Source organism: Trachemys scripta, chromosome 25 (genome assembly GCF_013100865.1).
Source record: "Trachemys scripta elegans isolate TJP31775 chromosome 25, CAS_Tse_1.0, whole genome shotgun sequence".
Taxonomy (NCBI): domain Eukaryota; kingdom Metazoa; phylum Chordata; order Testudines; family Emydidae; genus Trachemys; species Trachemys scripta.
The window spans coordinates 4,816,880-4,831,235 of NC_048322.1; the positions used below are offsets into that span (position 1 = coordinate 4,816,880).

At 44.9% G+C, this 14,356-nt stretch overlaps 3 protein-coding genes across 5 annotated transcripts in view; 1 reads left to right on the top strand and 2 right to left on the bottom strand.

The window, feature by feature from the left end:
• LOC117869997 (zinc finger protein 883-like) overlaps window positions 1-14,356 on the bottom strand; it is a 929,932-nt gene that overhangs the window by 573,920 nt on the left and 341,656 nt on the right. The window lies entirely within an intron of this gene.
• LOC117870029 (zinc finger protein 501-like) overlaps window positions 1-14,356 on the top strand; it is a 561,112-nt gene that overhangs the window by 265,159 nt on the left and 281,597 nt on the right. The window lies entirely within an intron of this gene.
• Window positions 5,319-14,356, bottom strand: part of LOC117869922 (zinc finger protein 2-like) — a 50,292-nt gene continuing 41,254 nt past the window's right edge. Inside the window, 3 exon segments of the mRNA XM_034757021.1 lie at window positions 5,319-9,635; window positions 10,048-10,161; window positions 13,977-14,103. Of these exon segments, the coding sequence (XP_034612912.1) occupies window positions 8,638-9,635; window positions 10,048-10,161; window positions 13,977-14,103 (1,239 nt within the window). The 3' untranslated portion in view covers window positions 5,319-8,637.

Consider the following 14,356-nt stretch of genomic DNA (forward strand, 5'->3'; position numbering starts at 1 on the left):
TCCTGGAATAATTCTCTCCCTTGACTCAGCTGTTGAAGTCCCCAAATCATGATTTAAAGACTTTAAGTCACAGAGAATCCTGCAACAAGCGACCCCTGCCCCATGCTGCAGGGGAAGACGAAAAACCTCCAGGGCCTCTGCCAATCTACCCTGGAGGAAAATTCCTTCCCAACCCCAAATATGGCAATCAGCTGAACCCTGAGCATGCGGGCAAGATTCTCCAGCCAGACCCTCCAGAAAAAGTTCTCTGTAGTAACTTTTAATATCCCATCATTGACCATTGTTACTAATTACCAGCGATGGCACGTTATTGATCTATTGACTAAAATCACGTTATCCCATCAAACAATCCCCTCCATAAACTTATCAAGCTTAATCTTAAAGCCAGAGAGGTCTTTCGCCTCCAATGTTTCCCTCGGAAGGCTGTTCCAGAACTTCACCCCTCTGATGGTTAGAAACCTTTGTCTAATTTCAAGCCTAAACTTCCCGACGGCCAGTTTATATCCATTTGTTCTTGTGTCCACATTAGTACTGAGCTGAAATAATTCCTCTCCCTCCCTTGTATTTATCCCTCTGATATATTTAAAGAGAGCAATCATATCCCCCCTCAGCCTTCTTTTGGTTAAGGTAAACAAACCGAGCTCCTCGAGTCTCCTTTCATACGACAGGTTTTCCATTCCTCGGATCATCCTAGTGGCCCTTCTCTGTACCCGTTCCAGTTTGAATTCATCCTTTTTAAACATGGGAGACCAGAACTGCACACAGTACTCCAAATGAGGTCTCACCAGTGCCTTGTATAACGGAACCAGCACCTCCTTATCCCTACTAGAAATACCTCGCCTAAAGCATCCCAAGACCGCATTAGCTTTTTTCACGGCCACATCACATTGCTGACTCATAGTCATCCTGCGATCAACCAGGACTCCGAGGTCCTTCTCCTCTTCCGTTACTTCCAACCGATGCGTCCCCAGCTTATAACTAAAATTCTTGTTAGTCATCCCTAAATGCATAACCTTACACTTCTCACTTTTAAATTTCATCTTATTACTATTACTCCAGTTTACAAGGTCATCCAAATCTCCCTGCAGGATATCCCGATCCTTCTCCGAACTGGCAATACCTCCCAACTTTGTGTCATCTGCAAACTTTATCAGCCCACTCCTACATTTGGTTCCGAGGTCAGTAATAAATAGATTAAATAAAATCGGATCCAAAACCGAACCTTGAGGAACTCCACTGGTAACCTCCCTCCAACCTGACAGTTCACCTTTCAGTACGACCCGCTGCAGTCTCCCCATTAACCAGTTCTTTATCCACCTCTGGATTTTCATATCGATCCCCATCTTTTCCAGTTTAACCAATAATTCCTCATGCGGTACCGTATCAAACGCTTTACTGAAATCGAGGTATATTAGATCCACCGCATTTCCTTTATCTAAAAAATCTGTTACTTTCTCAAAGAAGGAGATCAGGTTGGTTTGGCATGATCTACCTTTCGTAAAACCGTGTTGTAATTTGTCCCAGTTGCCATTAACCTCAAGGTCCTTAACTACTTTCTCCTTCAAAATTTTTTCCAAGACCTTACATATTACAGATGTTAAACTAACAGGACTGTAGTTACCCGGGTCACTTTTTTTCCCCTTCTTGAAAATAGGAACCACATTAGCTATTCTCCAGTCAAACGGTACCACCCCCGAGTTTACAGATTCATTAAAAATTATTGCTAACGGGCTTGCAATTTCTCACGCCAGTTCCTTTAATATTCTCGGATGAAGATCATCCGGTCCGCCCGATTTAGTCCCATTAAGCTATTCGAGTTTGGCTTCTACCTCGGATACAGTAATGTCAACCCCCCCTCCTTTATTCCCCTCTGTCACGCTGCCACTATTCCTAAGCCCTTCATTAGCCTCATTAAAGACCGATGCAAAATATTCATTTAGATATTGTGCCATGCCTAGATTATCCTTAATCTACACTCCATCTACAGTCTTAAGCAGTCCCACTTCTTCTTTCTTTGTTTTCTTCCTATTTATATGGCTATAAAACCTCTTACTATTGGTTTTAATTCCCCTCGCAAGGTCCAACTCTACACAGCTTTTGGCCTTTCTCACTCCATCTCTACATGCTCTGACCTCACTAAGGTAAATTTCCTTACTGATCCCTCCCCTCTTCCACTCTTTGTACACTTTCTGTTTTTTCTTAATCGCCCCTTTGAGATGCTCGCTCATCCAGCTCGGTCTAAATCTCTTGCCTACTAACTGTTTTCACTTTCTCGGGATACAGGCCTCCGACAGCTCCTGCAACTTTAACTTAAAATAATCCCAGGCATCATCTGCCTTTAGATCCATAAATATGTTAGTCCAATCCACTTCCCTAACTAGTCACCTTAATTTATTAAAGTTAGCCCTTTTGAAATCGTAAACCTTAGTCTCTGATTTAATTCTGTTAATCCTTCCATTTAATTTAAACCGAATTAGCTCATGATCACTTGAGCCAAGGTTGTCCCCTACAACCATTTCCTCAATGAGGTCCTCACTACTCACCAAAACCAAATCTAAAATGGCATCCCCCCTCGTCGGTTCAGCAACTACTTGATGAAGGAATTCATCAGCTATCACGTCTAGGAAAATCTGAGCCCTATTATTGTTACTAGCATTTGTTCCCCAATCTATATCCAAGAAGTTAAAGTCTCCCATGATTACACAGTTCCTATTAGTATTTACCCCCCTAAAAACATTAAAGAGTTTTCTGTCCATATCCAGGCTATATCCTGGCGGTCTATAGCACACCCCAAGCACTATCCCAGGGGAGGCTCTAGTAGTTCTTTAACCCAGTGTGAGTATTGCCCAGACAAACTCCGTTTTATCCATTCCATCACTTATTATTTCTTTACAGTTTACCTCATTATTGACATACAATGCTACTCCCCCACCTTTGCCTTTGTTCCGGTCTTTCCTAAACAGCACATACCCTTCCATACCTGTACTCCAGTCATGACTACCGTTCCACCACGTTTTGGTTATTCCTACGATATCTGGTTTCATTTCTCAGACCAGGAGCTCCAATTCCTCCATTTTGTTACCTAGGCTTCTCGCATTGGTGTATAAACATCTTAATTTATGCCATTTGGCCTCTCTCACATTTGTTATCCAATTTGGTATGGACACCGTACTGCCAGTATGACCTATTACTCTAGTATCCATCCTCCCCCTCCTCCTTATGTCCAATCTCTTCCCCCCGGCTATATCCGTTCTTATCTCATTGTCCTCCCTCTCAATGTTATAATCTGGTGTGGAGATTAACTGGACATCTCCCAACCGTCTCCCCCAAATTCCTAGTTTAAAGCTCTTTTGATAAGATGAGCCAGCCTCCCTCCCAGAAATCTATTTCCTTCCCTACTTAGGTGAAGTCCATCCCGTGAGAACAGTTTTCTGTCCCCGAAAGCCTCCCAGTGGCCATACATCCCAAAGCCCTCTTTATAGCACCACTTCCTTAGCCAACTATTTATCATCACAATCCTGTCACCCCTTTGCTGCCCTTCTCTAGGAACAGGCAGAATCCCACTGAAGATGATCTGAGCCTCGATTTCCTTAAGCATCTTCCCCAGCCTGGCATAATCTCCCTTGATTCTCTCCAGCGAGAACTTAGCCGTGTCATTCATTCCTACGTGAAGGATGATCAAGGGGTTCTTACCTGCTCCTTTTAGGATCCTTTTCAACCGCAGATCCACATCCAGTATCTTAACGCCCGGTAGACAGCAAACTGTTCTGTTCTCTGGGTCCGCCCTGGTCAAAGACCAGTCTAACCTCCTCAGTAAGGAGTCCCCAATCACGTAAACCTGCCTTTGCCTGGTGACAGTGCGACCTACTAATCTATCCCCTGTTCCCTCTAGTTGCAACTCCTGTCCATTCCTATTTTCCCTTCTAATCCCCCTTATGCCATCCTGTATCCTCCCGGGCCCCAGATTTGGTGCTGTCTCCATCAACTCCTCCCCTCTTTCTATGGGACTAGCTGCTCTTCTCTTCTTCCTCACCCTCCCACCTTCAGTTACCACCTGCTGCACTCCTTCCTCGTTTTCCAAACACCTAAACCTGTTCCTGAGCTCTATTTCTCCTTCACTGGCCCTCCTTTTCCTTGGCCTGCTTCTCACGGTCACATGCTTCCACTGCCCTTGTTCTCCCCCCGGCATTCCTTCCTCACAGGTCTTTGCCCCTGCTTCCACCTGTACCCCTGAGCATTCCCCTTCAGCCACTCCTTGTCTTTGCTCCATCAGCTGCTCGAACCCCCTTCTAAACTCTACCAGGGTATCCACCTGCATCTCCAAACCTTGGATCTTTTCTTCCAGCAGCTCTATTAGGCGGCACTTCATGCAGACATACCTCTGTTCAGGCACCCCTGCTAGGACCATGTACATACCGCAGCTGCCACATGCAATCATCTGCATTGTGTCCCCTGCTGTTTGGCTCATGGCTGCTGTTGTCTGTGCCCGCCTGCTCACCTGTGCCCTCCGCCCCTGGGGTAACACAGCACACGGGGCACTGCGCCCTCCTGTCTCTCCTTCCACTTCCCCCTGTAAATTCCCACTCAAACTCCCCTGTTAGCAGCCCTGTTCGCCGGCTCCTGTGCCACTGCCTGGCTGGGTGGCCACTTTTATAGGCCCTCTCCTCAGCCAAGCTCTGCCCCCTAATCAGGGCTCAGCTGCCCGCCCAGCACACTGCCCCTACAGGCCTGTACACATACAAATACTACAAAGACAGACACAAATACAGATACCTTCTCCTCCAATGGAACTGCCACTCAAACTCCCCTGTTAGCAGCCCTGTTCACCAGCTCCTGTGCCGCTGCTCGCAGCTATTCCGCTGCCTGGCTGGGTGGCCGCTTTTATAGGCCCTCTCCTCAGCCAAGCTCCGCCCCCTAATCAGAGTTTATCAACTCTGCATGCTTAGGAAGCAGCTAAACTGCTGGGCCCCCCTTCTCACCGGCTGCCTTGCTTCCTCTCCTTGTCCTCCTAAGCAATCCCAGGTCCTTTCCCAAAAAAGCTTTTGTCAGAAGCCAGACCGGAGTGTCCTAAGTACCTTCAGGTTTCCCCCCAACATTTCCTAAGGCAAACAGTCATTCCCTTCTCTGACATGCATGCAGTCATTTCATAGGCCAGAGTGTTAAGGTATTAAGATTTGGGGAACTATTCTTCTTAGCAACTTCTCTGTGTAGATTTCAGAGGTGTTCACACACTCACCCCCACTGAGCCTCACTGTTACACCCCAATCGAATAGAAAGGCTGTGACGGCTCCACATCCATAAAAAAACAATAGACAAAAATTGAAAAAGGGAAATACATTTCAAAGATTACAAAGGGTTGGATCTCTGCAGCTCTTCATCTTTGGATTCACATGGAGTAGGAACTGCAGATGCAATTGAGGAACCAGGTAATGGCATATATGGTCCAGCACTTTGGGGTAGTAGGCTTTTCAGGTACAAGACTAGTGAAGGCTGCATAACCAGTTGACGTTGTGCTTCATTCCCCAGAGGGATCAGTCCTGGGTTCCTGGCAGTCAGCCTCTCTTAGATGACTTAATTAACATAGAATGCAAGACTGGTCATACTGGGTCAGATCAATGGTCCATCTAGCCCAGTATGCTGCTTGAGAGTGACCAGCGCCAGATGCTTCAGAGGGAATGAACAGAACAGGTTTCTTGATCTGAAAGCTGAAGGACCTCCACCCTTACCTTTAACTTTATTGTTGTAGATTCCAGCTTACCCCACTTCCCCCAAGGTCTCTGGGCAAATCAGGTGTGAACAAATCCTTCGATACAGACATGTCCCACTCCAGATGAAGTGAGACAGAATTTGGGCCAATGTCAGTTTTAAAAAGTCCCGCTTAACCCAGCAGCTTTCTCAAAGTATCTGCTGTCGTAAACCACATGTAGTGTAGACATGCGAACCCCAAAGGTATCAAACATGAAAGAAACATAAGGCCAGTTATAGGGAGGTTTCCATGGCCAGGCCTGAGAGTTAAACAGCTGGGCTCTAACAGCTGGCCTCCTCAAAAGGAAAAGGGGTATCAGCACCCATAAAAATAACTGGTTGCAAAAATAAATCATCATGCATCCATCACCATTTTAAATTCTGACATCTCCTGGCTGATGTGTCTTTGTTAAGCAAACAAGTGAACTGGAACTCTGTGGCTTTTACCCTCTAACTGGGTAAAAGGTTACATATCTTGTCTCAAGAAATTTTCATCTTAACAGAAAATTTATTTTAAAGTTTATCAAAATAAATTCCATTTGAAATAGAAATAATTACAGTCTATACTGGGTCTCTATTCTCATACATGCTATTTCTCTCACATATTCCCCCACTCTAATTCCTTTGGAGTGAGGTTTTAATTTCAGGATTAGCCACCATTTCCTATATAGTAGGAGGGGGCAGGGAGAAAACTAGAATAAAACCTGAATTATACTGTAACACTGAAAGTTATCACATAATCAGCCTCTTACTTTACACTAATTAACTATTTAATTACATTGTCGCTGATAACAATTTATTCAAATATTACAAAATATAAACCTATAGGGCAGTTTTCTCTTATTTCCCATTTCCACCCAGTGAGCTTTGTGTGAAGTCAAATTCTACAATAACCTAGGAGCCTTCCATTTCTGTGAGTTCATTTATCCCTGGGTCTTCTCCATAAGTGTGAGTGGAAGGGGTCTCACACTACATGGGAAGGTTGCATTATGAGAAAAAACACCTCTGCTCTACTTTCACACTTTCTAATCTTTCAAAGTATCAGGAGGTGGAGAAGTGATACAAATGCGTTAGATTCAAGAGCAAAACTAAGAGACCAAATCACAGACAATGGACTCAGCATTCATGTATCCTGCAGTCAGAACATGGAATCTGATACACACACACACACCCATTGGCTACCATCATTTGCACAGCATGGAAGTGCTTCTTGTCCAACAAGGCAGCCAGACGGGGACCCATAGGCATGGAATGGCTCTGAAGGAATCAGCTGTTTCTCGCTGTGCTTCATGAAACTTTGGATCCAAATGGTAAAGGACAATTATTCACAATTTAATCAATGCATCCTTTAGGACCATGATCAATACCACTTAACTGGGGAGCAGCATTCTAAAAATAGTTTACCTGGACCAAAGGTTACCATAGCTTCCATCTCTGGAGTGAAAATCAACCATTAGTACCTGCAATTTCTATCTGAGTTCTTGTCAAATCTTTGACTTTACTTGGAGTAATTTTACACTTCTCTGGTGTAGAATTCTTCACCAAACACACAACATATCAGTAGCAATAGTGAGGTATAACTCCCCCAAATATGCGCTTTTATTTCTTTAATCTGATGGCACAGATTTAAATAGGGACTAAATTCAGGTGCGTCTTAGAATCCCCGTAAGACATCAAATGTCAGGTATCTATTAAAAATAGGTATCTTTCTGCAGCTATATCACATTCAACATGGACTTCATTTTCTACACATTTGCAGCATCTCCCAGGGGTGAGCTGAACAGAAATGTCAGTTCCATTTTTCCCATCTCTACCTAGATAGGGATTGCATTTCCCAAATAAAAGACAACATGCACCTGATCAGGAAGGAGATATCTTCAGGAGCAACTTCCTGCAGGGCCTGGCTCACAACTGCTTTGGGAGCGCAATGCATGAATCCTCTTCCCAGCCCTTTAGAGAAAATATTTGCCTAACCAATTGAAAAACAGGGGGATTGGGATGGTGATGGGGAATAAGGGAATCCCTCTGACTTACTTATCCTATCTTCTTCTGTTGTTACAGAGGGGAAATGACATTTTTCCCTATCCCTGCCCAATTCCTGCTCTTTGTTATAGTTCAATATATTTTAAGTGAGGAAAATGGTAGTAAAAATATCTGCTCTCCAGCACAACCTGAAGCAACATCAAAGCTACTGGGAATGAAATAATTTGTTCCCGAAGGGGGAACTTGATGACTAACAATTGCTTTGAAATGGGGGAACAGTATAACCGTGATGCTCAGGGTTTGTTTGGACTAGGAAAAGTGATGGAGTTTAGGTCAGGTCAAGGGGAAAGCTAATGCCAACCACTGCACCTGGGCTACATCTGCACTACAACTATAATTGTCTTTTTACACCAAGATCACTTAAATGAGCAGCCAATGCCATGTACAGTCCTAGTGGATTTAAGGCACAGGTAGTTTTTGCTGCAGTGTAGCTTATTGGGATCAATTCTCTGTCTCCCACCTGGAGTTGATGAACATTCCTGGCTGGAGTGACACACACTCCTATGACTCAAAAGGAGTTGATAGAAAAGATCACAGGACTGACCCCAAAGAAGGATGAGCTGCAAAAGGCAGAACCAGGCAACTCATCTGGGGGAGCTGAGAGACCACGGTGATGATAGTGCAAATATTGCTATGTGGTAATTAGCAAATGTGTTTTAAAAAAAAAATCTTTGGCCAGCCCTAGTCAAGGCATTTGTTACAGTTCTCTCTCATGTGGATTTTCTGATGTCTAATAAGGCTTGAGCTCTGATTGAAGCATTTTCCACACTCAGAGCATGTGTACAGCATCTCTTCTGGGTGGATTCTCTGATCTGTGGTAAGGGATGAGCTATAACTGAAGCGTTACCCTTATTCAGAGTATGTGTAGGGTTTCTATCCAGTGTGGATTCTCCTATGTGTGATAAGTTGTGAGCTCCGACTGAAGCATTTCCCACACTCAGAGCATCCATAAGGTTTCTCACCTGTGTGGATTCTCCTATGTGTGATCAGGACAGAGCTCTGATTAAAGCTTTCCCCGCACTCAGAGCATGTGTAAGGTCTCTCACCAGTGTGGATTCTCTTATGTTTAGTAAGGGCTGAACTACCAATGAAGCGTTTCCCACACTCAGAGCATGTGTAGGGTTTCTCTCCTGTGTGAATTCTATGATGTGTGATAAGGTATGAGTTCTGACTAAAGCTTTTCCCACACTCAGCGCATATGTAGGGCCTCTCTCCTGTGTGGATTCGCTGATGTGAGATGAGGGCTGAACTATCAATGAAGCATTTCCCACACTCTGGGCATTCATAAGGTTTCTCACCCATGTGGATTCTCCTATGTGCGGTAAGGTTTGATCTCCGATTGAAGCATTTCCCACACTCAGAGCATCCATAAGGTTTCTCACCCATGTGGACTGTCCTATGTCTGATAAGGTGTGAGCTCCGATTGAAGCATTTCCCACACACAGAGCATCCATAAGGTTTCTCACCCGTGTGGATTCTCCTATGTGTGATAAGGGCTGAGCTCCAATTGAACCTTTTCCCACATTCAGGACATATGTAGGGTCTCTCTCCTCTGTGGATTCTCTGATGTTTGAGAAGGTCAGAGCTCCCATTGAAGCTTTTCCCACACTCATGGCATGTGTAGTGTGTTCCTTCCAAGTTGATTCTTTTGCTTGTAATAAGGTCTGAGTGGCTATTGAAGTTTTCCTCTGGCCTGTGCTGACTCTCAGAGGCTTTTTCTTTTTCTGGGAGTGCACAACTCCTGGAAACATTCCCTTTGGATCTTACTGATAACGTCCCATGTGGTTCTACTTGCTCAGCATCTTCCTGCTGGGGTTTCTCCTTGTTCTCACTCACCATCCCAACACCTGATGGGAGACAGAGAGAATCCAGGCATATGTCATTTACTGCACCAGAGAGAAAGGAAATCTCAGTGAGAGGAATGGAAAAATGGGTGAACAAACCAAAATATGTGCAGGAGAGATTAAATCTATCAGGAGCTGATTTTTCCCAAAACCTTCCTCAGAGCAGAGAGAGGAAGGGATCAGTTCCGGGTCCGCATCTCACCAGAACTATCAGGGGAAAGCGAGACTGGGGCGGGACCTGCTGTCAGTTGTCAGTCAGGATAGGTGGGAAGCCATGAGTGACATCTGCATAATGATTCCACATCTGCAGGGAACAATCCTGAACTTGGAGTGCTCACAAGGTCTTTGTAGGGCATCCCAACTGTTTCCTGTATTCATGGACAATTTTTGAGTTGGGGTTTAACCAATTCCTCACCTGTGCAGGCAGCTCTTGGGAACACTTCTTTCTCAGAGCCCAGGAGGTCCGGGACCCAGGGCTCTTCCCCTTGTTCCAAATGTGAGATCACATCAGGTTTGGAAACTGGAAACCCTATTCCAGGCAAAGAAAACAAGGGAGATCAGTGGAATTTGTGGGAGACTTGTCACAAGGAATATTCCTTGGTTTTAATCCCAGCTCATTTTTAAGTAGTAACATCCCAAGGCCATCTTCCTTGGCTCAAAGTGGCAGGAGAGTTATTATTATAAATCATATTCATTACCTTAATGCATAAGAGCCAACTAACAGTGGGTCCCCGTTGTGCTAGGCACAGGACAAACCCAGAATAGTAGATGACCCATGCCCTGAAGCTTTACAATCTAAATAGACAAGACAGACACAGAATGGGGAAATGGGTAGAACCCATCAGTGGGTCAGTGTTTTCTGGAAATTGCTACTATTACTGAATTTTTGTCTGAAATTACTCTTTACTTCTGGAATCACCCTTCCTGTCCGGAATTGCTGAACAGAGGGTGGGTGGGGCATGCAGGGTCACAAATCTTGGCTGCATCCACAGCACCTCTCCCCTGCACACAGCTGCTTCATGTCCCATCTCCCCAGCACATAGCTGGCTTTAGGCGCTCAACATCCAGTCTCGTTCCTACCTCCCCCACACAGCTGGCTCCTGTCCCCTCCCCCCAATGCACTTTCATGCTGTAAAGGATTATATATTTCTCATGTTTGTCAATTACTCTGTCCTCTGTATATTTGAGCCAGCCCTTGAAAGCATGAATATTTCACAGACTATGATGCTGAGATGGGCCAGATGATACCGGGGAGGCTGAGGGATGGGTTTCCTGTGCAATCTGGTGTCACTAAGGCTGGATCTCAAGGCTGGTTATGCAGATCTCCATCTTTTGAAGCTATGCCCCCCATGCAGAAAGGGGCAGTGACTTATTTTACCTCTTTCAGGAGACTGAAGAAGACAGACAGACTCTTTGGGGAGAAACAGCTAAGTTTGAGCTGACTGAGGAGGGTCTCTTTGGGCTACAAACTGACATGGCCTGGTAACCAAGAGGTAACCCCTTAGGGAAGGTTTTAATACGCTTTGGAACTGATCAGGGATTCCCACAAGGACTGATGAGGGGGCGATGGTAAATACACATTTAGATCCTTTGCTTGTTTTATATCTTTTCCCCATAAGGCGCACTGGCACACTGTCATGGATCCATAGGATCTGTGCAATGCCCTGGTTTTTAAACAGTCCTTGGGAGGTGCCCCTTGAGTGCACTAGACCCCCAAGGGATCCCACTCTTCCACAAGGATAGGCCATGTAGCTTCAACACCTGAGACTGAGCCTCTGGCTTCAACCCTCCTATTTCAACCTGTGAGCTCTGCCAGCAGGTCCAGCTGAACGACACTGCTGTTCAGAGACTGTTCCTCATCCATGCTTCAATGCACCTCAGCAAGTTTTTGCTGTGACACTGGGAAGACTTTTAAAACTTAGCTGGGTTTATTAGTGAACCAAAACACAGCATTGGAAAGTCCTTAAATTAACACGGAGAAGCTGCTGTAGAAAACATTTTCTTTTCTTTTCACTGTGCCTATCCATTTGTCTTTGCTCCAGTAGAGCTTCCTGCGTCTGCGAGCCCAGTTCTTCCTGGTCCCAAAAACATAATGAGTCCACGTATGCTTTGCTCAGCCAAGCAGGGATCCTCCCATGGACAGGTGACAATTATTCCCTTGTCTCTGTCGGGTATTCCACTGATGTAGGTTGGTTCCAGCCAGTCCTTAATTAATTAATTAATTAAACTCCCCCAGTGTGTGGAGAAGGCTGGGGAATTAAACACTAAAATTCAGGAGCAACAGCCTCTAATTCTTGCAGAAAAGGAGAATGTAAGAAACAAGACCTGGGCCACACGAGCTCAGCAGGGACAGGCTCAGAGATCAAAGGAGCCTGGAGGGAACACAGCTTGTGGCTGCTGCAGACAGGGAGAGGTAAGACAAGACTCTCTCCAAACTCTCACTCCTCTTGATACTGACCTGATTTTATGATCTATGACCTAGTCTCATGTGTTGTGGGCAATTTTATACTCGCTAGAGGTAAAATGACATTACCAGAATATTGTTTATTAGCTTGGAACATGCATGGTGGGGCAAGGAGGTGAACCTAAATAAATGAGTTATTAAGCTTGCTACAGTTAAGGGGCTTATATTAGGTTGAGGCTCTGTGGGAGTAGTTATGCTGAAGTCTGGGATTTACCTAAATAGGCCTAAGGAGAGAATCCCAGGTCAGATATTTTGAACCCTCATTTTAAGAGATTAACGAGGAACCATAAACAAGTGCAATACAGCACAGGATTCTAAAAAAAGTAAGTTTTGGGGGCTTTAACAATTAGGTTGCTATGCAGTATCTCAGCAGTTGGACCGTATTCATACATTGGAATTATTAATAAATAAGTGATGTAAATCATGAGTATTAATGCTTAATGCTTAATTATGGACTTCCCAAAGGCCACACGTGGGTTGGGGCAGCTATTGACGTTACTGTAATCAGAGTAAAGTAGCAGATATGGTATAGAACCATCCTATTACCATAAGGAAGTGGATAAAATACCTCTCCTAGTTACCATTTTTTCATTTTGTCGGGTCCCCGAGACTGTGACTTGAAGCAGGACCTCCCTTCTGATGGTCTATCTTGCCCCTTAATCTTTGTTTCCAATGGTGTCCATAACTTGTAAGCATACACAGTGCAAGACACTCTTTACTATACTTATCTTAGTCTAATCATTACATGTATTGATCCTTGCCTATGGTTTCAATTAGAACTGTCTGTATTAAATCAAGTTTCTGTGTGTTTCACCAAATTTCATCTCCTCAATTAACTTCGAGTAGCCATGAACTATTGGGGCAAGCTGTACCCCAATACGTAATCTTATAAGTGTAAAAATTATACAGGCTACACTACCACCCTATGACATCATCAACAAAATGCCCATTTGTGCCTGGGTAGTGGCCCTGCTATGGGAAGGAGGAATGCAGAAAGGACTTAGGATCGGTGGCCAGGGTACTGTGCATAGAGATGGGGAAGTTATATGGGGAGGGGGGTAATGAGTGGGAGAGGGAGGTCAAGAGTTAAAATAATAATATTTTGGGGAAAATGTATAATGAAGTGAAACTGAACAGAAATAAAACTGGAGTGTAGGCTCTAAAGCAACAAGGCTTGGGTAGGGATTCAGGATTAAAGATCTGGGATCCCCCACAGCTCTAGATCCCCAAACCTCTCCTCCCTCCCACTGACCCACCTAGCCCACTTCCTGGGTGCCCTTCCTCCATATTCTCCACCCCTTCTTCCCACTACTCTCAGCCGTCACTACCTCCCGGCACCTTGGGAGCTTCTTGTATTCCCTCCTCATCTCTCATGACCTCATCCCTCCCTGCTGTTTCTTACCTCTAATCCTGCACATGCGCTCCCCATCTCCTGGCACCTCAGAATTAGGTACTCCCCCCTTCTCCTCCCCTCCCATGGCTCTGTTCTCCGTTCACCCATGAGGTCCTGAATGGCAACATTATATGCTCTCCTATTAAAAGAGGAGCTCATCTGACTGTCACACAAGCCATGCATAAGTCACACTATTTACTTAATTTAGAATTCTACAGGCAGCATATTTTCCTCTTCAGTGAAGAAAAGGCATGAAAGATCTAGTTATTAATGTAGTTATTAATGTTTCCAATAAGGAGACATTAAATGCAATTTTAAAATGACTGACGGCACCAAAAAGGCACATGTCCAAAAATGATTCTAGTGGGTGGGAGATAAGGCAAAAAAGGAGGGGGCAAAGAAACTTGTATGGTGAATAAAGTTATTACTACTCAGGTTCTTCAGAGACCCCACAGCTACTAATAATCCAGGGGACAGGACTCCTTACCCAGCAAGACCACCGTCTCATAGTTCTCCTGCATGACATCCCTGTAGAGGGCTCTTTGGGTGGCATCCAGGAGAGCCCCCTCTTCCCTGGTGAAATACACAGCCACCTCCTCGAAAGTCACCAGTCTCTGAAAGAGCAAGAGTCCAACACTCAGTACCTGCTGCCCCAGTCAAAACCCCACTATTCACAGAACAGCAGCACCGGGGGGAAGCTCTGGGAGGCACATGTTAACAGAGTCCCACCCCAACCTTGCTTAGAGCAGCCAGGAGGCATCAGAGGGTAGAAAGAGAGAACCTTTGTCTCCCAGCTGACAGATGGAGGCAGGGTCCTCACATTTATCACATACTTACTAGCCAAAGCTTCATATAGGATATAGGGCT